General features: G+C 46.6%; 1 protein-coding gene across 2 annotated transcripts in view; it reads right to left on the reverse strand.

The window, feature by feature from the left end:
• The window catches only part of METTL9 (methyltransferase like 9), a 36528-nt gene extending 34856 nt beyond the window's left edge, over positions 1-1672 (reverse strand). The window contains exon 1 of one of the 2 annotated variants that reach the window (XM_050966757.1): positions 1354-1672. In XM_050966757.1, coding sequence (XP_050822714.1) covers positions 1354-1527 — 174 coding nt within the window. In that variant the 5' untranslated portion in view covers positions 1528-1672. The remainder of the gene's footprint in view (positions 1-1353) is intronic. The other variant, XM_050966756.1, reaches the window with a different exon arrangement.
• Between the last annotated feature and the right edge of the window lie 11299 nt (positions 1673-12971).

The following is a 12971-nucleotide window of genomic DNA, read 5'->3' on the forward strand; positions in this document are numbered from 1 at the left end:
CCACCTTAAGGTCTGCTATAGTGTGGCCAGGGAGGTTGAAGTGTTCTCCTACAGGTTCCTAATATCTGATTTGTGTCCATTTATCCTTTTCAGTAGAGACTGTCCAGTTTGGCCAACGTACATAGCAGAGGGGCATTGCTGGCATATATCACATTGATGGAAGTGCAGGTGAATGAACCGGTGATGGTGTGGCTGATCTGGTTAGATGCTATGATAGTGTCGCTGGTGTAGATACATGGGCACAGTTGGCACCCTCGATGCTCAGGATTAAACAAAGACTGTGAATGGCTTGCCAAATACAAAACCAGTTTCTCCTCCCTTGGTTTTCATACCTCAACTGCTAGAACAGGGCCTCATCCTCCCTGATTGAACTAACCTCATTATCTCTAGCTTGCCTGCATATATATACGTGCCCCTGGAAATTTCCACTACATGCATCTGATGAAGTGGTTATTCACCCAAGAAAGCTCATGCTCCAAAACGTTTGTTAGTCTATAAGGTGCCACAGGATTCTTTGCTGCTTTTACAGATCCGGACTAACACGGCTACCCCTCTGATAGTTGAGATCCTTACATGAATCACAGAACACCAGGACTGGAAGGGACCTCGAGAAGTCATCAAGTCCAGCGCCTAGCATGGAGGTAGGACCTCAGGAATTCTTTTGAGACACCTTTCTGCAACTTGAGACTTTACTTATTGTTACTATTTATTTTCAGCCTTTGAGCTAATCTTCAATCCCTATGTTGCTATCCTAGATCATTTTAATTAACATTTACAACAGTATTCAAGAGCACTGTACAATTTCGTAAAATCCACATATATTGCACTAAAAATTTTCCTCTTTATGCTGCTTCTCTCAACTTACGTACAGTACTAAAATTTCCTAAATACCTTTTACAGAGAGACAAACACAAACTTTCTAATCAATAAAAATCAGCTATCCTTTGTTTCAGGCAAGCAGACATATGCCTGGACTCTGGTCTGGGTCCTTCTCACTCCACTCCACAAGCGTCTTACTCCTTGTACTCTGTGCCCCACAGATCCTACCCTCGTGCACTTCCCTGTGCTCAGTGCCCCCATCCCCGTTATACTCTGTGTGCCCCACCTGTCCCTCCCCCACCAGTGCTCTCACACCCTTCTACTCCCGTTCCGGGGGCGGGGGAGCAGCCGGATGGGGGAAGGAGTCCCCGTGCATGGTGCTTTCAGCAGTTCCCCCTCACCCTGTTCCTTGGGAGAGGGGTGCTGCCTCTCGGGGGCCGGATGGGGGCGGGGAGCCCCTGCCCCTGGGGGAGGTCGGATGGGGGCGGGGAACCTCTGCCCCTGGGGGGAGGAGGCTGCCTCTTGGGGCTGTACCTGGTGGTTCTCCTTGGTGCCCGGGGCTGGCTGGCTGTGGCTGCCCATCATATTCATGTAGAGGGACCTGGATAAAGGGCTCCTCAGGTACCTGGCAGGGCCAGACCACATCCTCCTCCTCAGCACCCACAGGGACAGGGTGTAGCAGCCCAGCCAGGCCAGGCACAGTCTCATCGGGGGAAGGTGCGCGGAGTCACCCCCTCTCGCAGCCACCGCCTCCTCTCTCCATGGCAGCGGCGGCAGCACAGATCTCGCCCAGCTCAGCCAGCTCCCCTTCAGGGCCCGCACACACACAGAATGGAACTCGGAAAGCGGGGGCAGCGGAACCGGCCGGACCACATTGCCGGGACACGCCGGGGCCTGGCACGAACCGGCCCCCCCGTGCCTCTGGACCAATCACAGCGCGGCGTGGGCGCACGGCGGGGCGCTGCTTTCAAACCAGAGCGGAGCACAAGGAGGCGGCGACTCCCCTCTTCTTTCCGGTGGGAAGGGCTGCGAGCTCTCGCTTCAGAGACCCACGCCTCCCCCAGAGGGCGCATGGCACTTACCTACTCGGGGCATGTGCCACGCTAGGCAGACAGAGGGCCTGGGTCTCCACCCCACTCAGAAAGGGGGCGTGGATCCCTCGCCCCCGGACCGATCCGCCTCACTGTCCACTCCTTTTCCCCACTCAAAGGCCATCTCCCCTGAGTAGGTGGAAGCATGTGCCACTCACACACAGGCAGACCCACTGCTAAAGGGCATGAGTCACTCAGCCACAGGCTCAGACAGACCAACTACCCTTCCTTTCTCCTCCCCTACCCCCAGGCAAGAGACATCTCTCCCCCACACAGACAGCTGGGGCCATATCCCCTGTGACCATTTGTTATGGAGTGTGGTGGTAGCTGCAGTGTGTATGTGCTTTTGTACACTCCCTCTACTTCTTTCACAGAGACCCATCCATCTCCCCTATCCTACAGGCACAGGGGTGCTTCCCCAGCCCAAGCAACACATTGCCCCCTTCCCGAAATGAGATGAGAATCATAGAAGAATAGAGTTGGAAGGGACCTCAGGAGGTCATCCAGTCCAGCCCCCTGCTCAAAGCTGGACCAACCCCAACTAAATCATCGCAACCAAGGCTTTGCCAAACTGTGCCTTAAAAAAGTCTAAGGTTGGAGATTCCTTGTATAGAGCTTTCCACATACACTGATAGGGCTCTGCCCCCTCCTTTGAGCAGGAAACCAAGACATCATCCCCTTCCATCTTTTCATACACATCCCTCTTGCCATCAACATCTTTAATGCCTACACAGAGCAGACAGACTCTCAATTCTTAAAGTAGCATCAAAAAGACAGATCATATGGAACTGAACTTTATCTCAGAATGACAAAACTGTAAGTCAGCCCTGCCAAGTTTTTGAACCCTATGATGCCAGTGAGTTCAAGACTTAATCCTTAGACCTTCCAGCTTTATGGTTCTAAAATGATTTTTAACAAAATATACTTACAGCTGTACAACCTCTCTCTTGGTTTCCCTAACTTGTCCACTGTAGGTGACAGTGCTTTCTCTGCATCTCCCACCATCTAGGACAGCCTTTCTGTTCTGCTCTGCCTCATCAGCCATTTTAGAATCTGATCTGAAGATATCTTTAATATTTTGCCTATGCTTCTTATTTCTCTCAGTTATTAGTTTTGTAACTGAACACCATAATTTAACCACATATCTTTACAACAGTTTTTCTATAGTTTAACATATACAATCTCTGTATTTTTATTTCTGAAAATAATTTTGGAACAATGTGTATATGAAATGTGCTACACTTGGTAGAAAGTTGTCCTGTATATAATGTCTGACTGCCGGATCCCAAAGAGCTTTATAAACTGAACTACACACAGAGAATAATTTTACCTATCAAGACCACTAGGGTGGAATGCAGCAGATATTTAAGAGCATGCAGCAATGCTGCATAACAGATAAGGGACTGTTGTAACCAACTGGTCTTTGGCTTTCTTGACACCACCTTGCTCAAATCTATCCCACTTTTGCTATCAAACTCGTTTTCCTCACTAACCATGCTGCTCTCATGGCTCCCTTCACTGGCTCTGCATTCCCTTCCACATCACCCCTCTCCTATTTATCCATGCCATCTCTGCCAGTTTTATCTCCCTTCAAGCCCCCTTTGTTCCTTTCTCCCAGGCCTGTAACCTAGCTTGTTCCTTCTTCGCTCTTTCTAGTCATAGCTGTGGCCACTGTTCAGTATATCCTGCTTCTGTTTGATAGCATGGGTTTATTTAATCTCCACCCCACAGCTAACACCACTATTGTTTCAGGGGTATTCAAGGGAATGCCACCAGACCACATTGCTAAAACCCACACATTTTAACTCAGCCAGAACCCTTACACAGCAGTGCCCGCCCCACCTAGAGCCTGCAACCATCAGGCCCATCCCACCAAAATAACGCTTTGTTCAGTTCCCATCCCCATGCCTCTCTTAAATTAAACCCATCTAGTGGGGGATGGAAAGGCCATTATGAAGTCATAGTAGGTTCCTCAGGAAGTTCTTCAGATTATAACAATTTCAGTATCTTTATGGGCATGACAAGGTACTCAATACAAGTGTTGCCAACCGGTGTCTGTCTACAAAGAGGTTCACATTCATAGACTCATAGACTCTAGGACTGGAAGGGACCTCGAGAGGTCATCGAGTCCAGTCCCCTGCCCTCATGGCAGGACCAAATACTGTCTAGACCATCCCTAATAGACATTTATCTAACCTACTCTTAAATATCTCCAGAGATGGAGATTCCACAACTTCCCTAGGCAATCTATTCCAGTGTTCCTACCCTGACAGTTAGGAACTTTTTCCTAATGTCCAACCTAAATCTCCCTTGCTGCAGTTTAAGCCCATTGCTTCTTGTTCTATCATTGGAGGCTAAGGTGAACAAGTTTTCTCCCTCCTCCTGATGACACCCTTTTAGATACCTGAAAACTGCTATCATGTCCCCTCTCAATCTTCTCTTTTCCAAACTAAACAAACCCAATTCCTTCAGCCTTCCTTCATAGGTCATGTTCTCAAGACCTTTAATCATTCTTGTTGCTCTTCTCTGGACCCTCTCCAATTTCTCCACATCTTTCTTGAAATGCGGTGCCCAGAACTGGACACAATACTCCAGTTGAGGCCTAACCAGCGCAGAGTAAAGCGGAAGAATGACTTCTCGTGTCTTGTTTACAACACACCTGTTAATACATCCCAGAATCACGTTTGCTTTTTTTGCAACAGTATCACACTGTTGACTCATATTAAGCTTGTGGTCTACTATGATCCCTAGATCTCTTTCTGCCATACTCCTTCCTAGACAGTCTCTTCCCATTCTGTATGTGTGAAACTGATTGTTCCTTCCTAAGTGGAGCACTTTGCATTTATCTTTATTGATCTTCATCCTGTTTACCTCAGACCATTTCTCCAATTTGTCCAGATCATTTTGAATTTTGACCCTGTCCTCCAAAGCAGTTGCAATCCCTCCCAGTTTGGTATCGTCCGCAAACTTAATAAGCGTACTTTCTATGCCAACATCTAAATCGTTGATGAAGATATTGAACAGAGCCAGTCCCAAAACAGACCCCTGCGGAACCCCACTTGTTATACCTTTCCAGCAGGATTGGGAGCCATTAATAACTACTCTCTGAGTACGGTTATCCAGCCAGTTATGCACCCACCTTATAGTAGCCCCATCAAAATTGTACTTTCCTAGTTTATCTGTAAGAATATCATGCGAGACAGTATCAAATGCCTTACTAAAGTCTAGGTATATCACATCCACCGCTTCTCCCTTATCCACAAGGCTCGTTATCCTATCAAAGAATGCTATCAGATTAGTTTGATATGATTTGTTCTTTACAAATCCATGCTGGCTATTCCCTATCACCTTACCACCTTCCAAGTATTTGCAGATGATTTCTTTAATTACCTGCTCCATTATCTTCCCTGGCACAGAAGTTAAACTAACTGGTCTGTAGTTTCCTGGGTTGTTTTTATTTCCCTTTTTATAGATGGGCACTATATTTGCCCCCTTCCAGTCTTCTGGAATCTCCCCCGTCTCCCATGATTTCCCAAAGATAATAGCTAGAGGCTCAGATACCTCCTCTATTAACTCCTTGAGTATTCTAGGATGCATTTCATCAGGCCCTGGTGACTTGCAGGCATCTAACTTTTCTAAGTGATTTTTTACTTGCTCTTTTTTTATTTTATCTTCTAAACCTACCCTCTTCCCGTAAGCATTCAATATATTGGACATTCCTTCAGACTTCTCAGTGAAGACCGAAACAAAGTCATTAAGCATCTCTGCCATTTCCAAGTCTCCTGTTACTGTTTCCCCCTCCTCACTGAGCAGTGGGCCTACCCTGTCCTTGGTCTTCCTCTTGCTTCTAATGTATTGATAAAAAGTCTTCTTGTTTCCGTTTATTCCCATAGCTAGTTTGAGCTCATTTTGTGCCTTTGCCTTTCTAATCTTGCCTCTGCATTCCTGTGTTATTTGCCTATATTCGTCCTTTGTGATCTGACCTAGTTTCCATTTTTTATATGACGCCTTTTTATTTTGTAGGTCACACAAGATCTCGTGGTTAAGCCAAGGTGGTCTTTTGCCACATTTTCTATCTTTCCTAACCATCGGAATAGCTTGCTTTTGGGCCCTTAATAGCGTCCCTTTGAAAAACTGCCAACTTTCCTCAGTTGTTTTTCCCCTCAGTCTTGATTCCCATGGGACCTTACCTGTCAGCTCTCTGAGCTTACCAAAATCCGCCTTCCTGAAATCCATTGTCTCTATTTTGCTGTATTCCTTTCTACCCTTCCTTAGAATTGCAAACTCTATGATTTCATGATCACTTTCACCCAAGCTTCCTTCTACTTTCAAATTCTCAACGAGTTCCTCCCTATTTGTTAAAATCAAGTCTAGAATAGCTTCCCCTCTAGTAGCTTTTTCAACTTTCTGAAATAAAAAGTTGTCTGCAATGCAGTCCAGGAACTTATTGGATAGTCTGTGCCCTGCGGTGTTATTTTCCCAACATATATCTGGATAGTTGAAGTCCCCCATCACCACCAAATCTTGGGCTTTGGATGATTTTGTTAGTTGTTTGAAAAAAGCCTCATCCACCTCTTCCACCTGATAAGGTGGCCTGTAGTAGGCATTAATGATGAGGTCTTATTTATTCAACCTTGCATCAGTGATGAGCTGCCAAAATATTAACAACCGGTTCCCTCCCCTTCACCCCACAAGGGGGTTGTGCCCCCCCACCCCCCGGGACCCCTGCCCCATCCAACCCCCCATGTTCCTTGACAGCCCCTCCGGGACCCCTGCCCCATCCACCCCCCTTTCCTGTCCCCTGACTGCCCCCTGCCACCCCATCCAACCCCTCCTCTCATTCCTGATAGACACCCGGGACCCCTGCCCCATCCAACTACCCCTTCTCTCTGTCCCCTGACTGCCCCTAGAATCCCTACCCCTGACTGCCCCCCACCGCCCCATCCAACCCCTGCTCCTTCCTGACTTCCCCCCTGGGAACCTTGCCCCCATTCAATCCCCCTGTTCCTTGCCCTCTGACCGTCCCGACACTAATCCACCCCCCCAACTCCCCTGCCCTCTATCCAGCACCCCGTCCCTGCTCTCTGCCCCCTTACTGCACTGCCTGGAGGTGGGGGCTGGGCCAGGGCTGCAGGCTGGAGCTGTTCGGCCAGGGCCGGGGCCACAGCCAGGGCTGTGCCAGAGCCGCGCCATCTGGCTCGCCATGGTCTGGGCCGGAGCCGGGGCCGGGACCAGACCAGACAAGCGCTGTCCGGGACCAGGGCTGGGGTCAGGCCCCGGACGGAGCCATGCTGCCCGGGGTTAGGGGCCAGGCAGGAGCTGTGCGGCGCCTGGAGCCCTCCTCGTGCCCCCACACTCCTGCCCCAGCTCACCTGCAGGAAGCTGCTGCTTCCTTCTCAGCCCTCCCAGGCTTCCCGCACGAATAGCTGATTCGCGGGAAGCTGGGGAGGGGGAAGAGGCAGAGGCAGAGTGAGGTGAGCGGGGCCCGGGGGAAGGGCAGGGAGTTGCTGGAGCTTTTGTTAAATTAAAAAGCCCTTTTCGAACCGGTTGTCCCTTGCGGGACAACCGGTTCTAAAAGGGCTTCTACATTTAACAACCGGTTTCCGCGAACCGGTGGGAACCGGCTCCAGCTCACCACTGCCTTGCATAGTTGACCATTTCTGATTTGGTAGACGGCCATCATTTGTTGGGATGTTACTTCAGGCTATTAGAAAATAATTCTTTTTTTGTATTCTACATAGAAGTTTGTCCAATAAAAGATATTACTTCATCCACCTTGTGCTTCAATATTCTACCCAGGCAATCAGAGCATCAGGGGACAGCTCAGGATTACACCAAGAGTGACAGTATATAAGTAATGTAATTTGACAGCTTTCAATCACACAATTAGACTTTATTTTATCTAGATGTGGGGGCATGGGCCTTCTGAAGTGTGAGCCAGTGCAGATAAAACTGAAAGAAGGGGCAATACCTTATAGCATTAACACAGCTCACGGAATTCCAGTCACATTATTTCCGATAGTGAAAGAGGAACTAGGCAGAATGGTAAACCTGCAAATAATTGCAGCTATAACAGAACCTAGAGAATGGAGCACATCTGCAGTTCCTGTCATAAAAAAAAAGCAGAGTCTGAGAATATGTGTTGATTTGATTTGTCTTTAATCAGCTAAAAGAAAAAGATATGTTCTTCCCACACTAGGGGATATAATTGCCAAATTAACATGTGCACATATTTTCCTCGCTGCTTAAGTATGCAAGTGGATTTTTGGCAGATCCTGCTGCACCCACATAGTGCTAAACTCATGGAACTTGACTTTGCTCTCAGTTTCACCAGTTTAAATCTGGAGTAATTCCACTTAAATCAATGTAGTGAAACTTATATAAAACCTGTGTACGTAAATTCAGAATCTAGTCTGCTATATTAATTATTTAATTTAGCTGCTACTGTTTCCAACATTTATCTTTCAGCATTAACAGTTCTGAAATCTTCCAGTGCAAAGATGTAAGGATTGCAGGAGGTGGTTATACATTTGGAAGATATTTTGATTTAGGCCAGTACAAAGCCAGGAGCATAAGAAAAGGTTTTTAAGTGTCCTGAGTAATATATAGTCTACAGGACTAATGCTGAACAAGGAAAATTGTGTCCTTGGAAAGAAGCAGCCACGTTATTTAGGGCACCACAAAGATTAACATAGTTTGAGCCCAGATTCTGAGGAAGACCCCACCCCAATAACCCTTTCCATCATTTCACTTTAGCACCCCTACCCATAGGCAGTGAGTTATATGGGCCTGTGGTGCCTGTGCTCCACCAATACTTAGAAACATGGGCCTGGCTCCACCAATATTTGGGCTTACTGTGCTTTGGGGGGCCCTGCACTTCAGGGGGATGCGGGGTCCAGGGTGGCCTGGAGCCAGCATCAGTGAGCAATCAGGCCTCAGCCCGCCCCGCTCCACCAGCTCCTGGCATCGCTCGGGGGAGGAGGTGGAAGCCAGAAAAAGGTGGGGCGGGCATGTGGGGGAAGAGGTGGAATGGGGGCAGGGAGAGGGCAAAGCAGGGTCATACTGGGGCTGGGTCGCTCACTGCTGCCAGCCCCAGGTCCTCGGCTAATCCCCCAGGTCGCCCTGGATCCCGTGTCTCCCTGGAGCGTGGGGCCTGGGACAGTTACCCCACTCCATCCTATGGATGAGATGGCTCTGCCTGGACCCCAAGTCCCCCTGAAGCGCAGGGGCCCCCAAAGCGCGGGGCCAGGGGAAGTTGCCCCAGTCCATCCTATGGACAGCATTCTGAGCACCACCAAAAATTATAAAACCTGGTGCCCATGCACCCAGCTTCTTTATCTCCCCATCTACAAATCTCCCCCCCCCTACACTGGGTGAATCACATCCCAGAGGGGCTCAGACAGGGCAAATCCCTTTCTCGTTACTCCACACAATAGGGTCCACAAGGGCCTATCACAGAGGCTCTTGTGAGTTTTGGGTAACGGAGTCCAGGCCTCTGTGTCCTGAAAAGATGACAGTCCTGCACAAAACAAGCTGTGTATGGCTTGTGGAAACATAGGGAAAATTTCCAAAAGAGGATAAATTCCTCTGTGCTTTAGCCTACCATTTAATATCCAACGTGCCCTCATCACAGCCATCCACCACTGCAGCTCACCCACACCAAAATACACTGAGTTCCACCTCAGCTTCTAGGCCTGAAGCTACTAAACAGCTTCACTTTCAGCCTCACCACCAGTTTAGTACAAGGGAAGCCAACTGGCTAAGTTTCTGTTGAAGCTACTGGGGCTCCATTTTACTTTAAGTACATGGCATCTCATGGAAGAACATATAAATACATACTAGTTACACAATCACTGTGATTTGGGTGAGGTTACACTAACATCCAGGCTCCCTTCCCCACCCACAAAACACATTCACATATTTTAATTCACTAGGAACCTCATCCAGGAGTCCTGACCTCTCAGGATTTGGCAAATTGCTTATGGAACAGAGAATTTTAGCCTCAGTTGTGCAACCGTGACCAAGGTTCTTCTGACTGGTTCCCCCAGGGCAACTCAACTGACATGTTGTGTTTGCTTTTTGATGAGTCATCTGCTCTGTGTTGACTATGGCACAGAGATGTCACTCAAGACTTACCCAGACCATGCAGTGAATCACTGGATTAGAATAGATTAACATCAATCCAGAGGGACTCCTTGTACTTACTGCCTCTTGTGGCTCCGGTTAAGGTTCAGAATTTTGGGGCTTGATCCTCATCTGCAGCAATTCCTAGCTGCTGTTGCAATGATTAAAAATTAAAGTGGGAAGTGGTACTTTTTTATATTTTTGGAGGCGATTTGGAGTTATGTTTTGCTTCCGTTCCCTATCTGAATGTAAGTTCTTCCTGCATACAGAAATCGATTAAGTAAACAGTTGCAGTGAATATTCCCATGAAAAAGGCATATTTAAAATGGATTGGTCATCACAGTCCTCTTCAAAAAAGGCACTTGCACATTACAAAGACAGGCCTTCAGATTAAAGATTCCACCTCTGCTAAATATGAGATCAGGCTTAAGGCCCTCAAATTTGCATCATCATCATCTCCCTTTGATAACAGCTCAAAATATATCTTTATAGTGGGTTGTTACTTTGGAATTCTGTAGGATTTTGTTTTAATAAGGGCTCTTGGGATGGGAGTATGATTTTGTGATTAGAGTGAGGAGGATGTGGAGGGAGAACTCTTGGGTTCTACTTGCAAGTATGGGATGGGTCTTGTGTGTTAAAGTACAGGAATCTGGGAGTCAGGATTCCTGGGTTCTATTCCTGCATCTAGGAATACAGTGGGACCCTATTAGGTTAGAGCAAGGACTAGGAGCTGGAATTCCTAGTTTCTGTTCCCAGCTTATACTCTGTCTTGCTGTGTCACCTTGGGCAAGTCCTTTCCCCCTTGTTCCTTATTTCCTCATCTGCAAAATGGGGCTAATGATACTGATCAGGGACTGGATTAAGGCATAAGCACTATAGACATGTACCTGGGGCCCTGGCTCCTGGAGTCATATGGTGACAGAGTCTAAGATTTAATGCAAAAATAGTTTCTAGCCTTCATAACTGTGACAAAACCTATGGAATGTGACCTGTGCCTAACCAATACAGTGATGTATGACTAGGTTTGCAGACAGCCTGAAATAAGAGCTCTACAAGGCAAGCGCTGCCCCTTTCATCTTACTAAGGTCAGCAAGTTATTACCCCAGTGGCATGGGACCTTGCTGCTGCCACCCCCTCATAACTCTCTGGGGCGATGTTGGCAAGGGCACCCACCCATAGTCCTCTGCTTAACAGGGTGGAGGCTGATTCCTCCCTTTTCTGGTAGGGGTCCCAGCCTGCCTGAAGACAGAGAATAGTGGTCTGATGATAGAGAAAGCCCCAACCTACCCAAAGAGAAGTGGCAGCAGATCCCCAGCCAGCCAACTAGATGCCTCATGTATTGGTGGCCAGGCTCCAATCATTGCCTCTCTAAGTAATGGTGGGGGAATATTGTGGGAATGGGGCCTTAAGGGGTTCCATGTGGAGAGGTGGGGCAACAGTCTTCATGGCTTACATGTAGGAGCATAAATCTCTGCAGGATCAGAGCCTTAGACTATAAACTCTTTGGGACAGGGACTGTTTTACATGCCTAGTACCATCATATAGTGCTATATACAATGTTACTGAGGACAGCATTTTAGAAATAAAAGTGAAGAATATGCTATCTAATTGTAACAGCAAGAGAATTTAGATAGAGCCCACCTAATTGCTTAAACTAGAATCTGACTGTGGCACCAGGGCTAACACCTTTCATCTTGCAGAATGTGCCATAACCCCAGTAGTTTGTACCTTCACTTTAGATCTCATTTTAAGAGCTCTCCAGCACCCCCTAACACCATGTTTGGGTTCAAGCCTGACTCATTGTTAAGAATAACACTCACTGAAATCAACACTAGCATTTCACACTGCATCCTAGGATCTTCCTGAGGGTTTCCTAGCCAAGTACCAATCAAGTCCAGCCCTGCTTAGCATTGCAAAATTCTAACAAGACCATAACAACAAAAGCATTGCTAAACAATCTTTTTGTTAAGTTCACTATCATTTATGTTTAGCCTCTTTAAGGAAAGTTTTTGATGTTAGAGTTTTAGACATTTGCCAGTGGCAGTTTTTTTTTTTGGTTTGTTTTTTTACCAGATAATTTTTTTCTCCCTTTGCTATTTACAAAGATATCAGCCTATTCTTCCCTCAAGGAATAAAACAGCTTCACAATCAAAACTCCAAGTGACAATAAAGTTTACTTTGCTTCTTTTGAAACAGACATCAGCTTGCAATGTATACACTGCCAAATAAATTGTTCCAGGTTAGATACATGTAGTTTTACAACCATCAAGTCTTTTCCTTCCAGCTTGTCTTTCCCAACAGTCCCCTATTAAAATACATCAATATATTCAGACAACACCCCACTAACCAGCTCAACATACAGTATTCATAAATTACAGCTGGCACCTGGGGAAGCTTACATCATATAAGAGAACTGAAGCAGACTTGTCATCCCCATAAAATACCTAAATTGAGTTTGTCCCAGGAAAATCTCAATATAATTTTTATTGCCATTTGAACAGTCTGATTTTGACTATACTATTAACCACATCATAGTACACCACTGCTCTGATTAGGTGAGCAAAGATGTTAACACTTAATCATCCATTTAAATCTAGCATGGGCTTTTGTCTATTGGATTTAGATAAATAAAATTAGTTTATTGTTCTAACAAGTTGAATTGCAAGAACTTATATCAAGATCAGGAACATGTGGCTGTCATGAATGTTGAGCAATAATAATTTAGGCTTGTCATTTTGTTAAATTGTTGTAATGCATCCAAATAATGTCTGTCTGTCTGTGTTTGTGTGCATGCAGGTTGGGCTATTTTATTTAAGACTGAACTGTGGCATTTCTTTCCAGCAGTGGGACCTTCAGACTCAGGCACCGCCAAGCTAACAGAGTCAGAACAGATCAACCAGCTGTTGAAGAAAACAAAACTTTTGTATGTGGTCATCC

Source organism: Gopherus flavomarginatus, chromosome 9 (assembly GCF_025201925.1).
Source record: "Gopherus flavomarginatus isolate rGopFla2 chromosome 9, rGopFla2.mat.asm, whole genome shotgun sequence".
NCBI lineage: Eukaryota > Metazoa > Chordata > Testudines > Testudinidae > Gopherus > Gopherus flavomarginatus.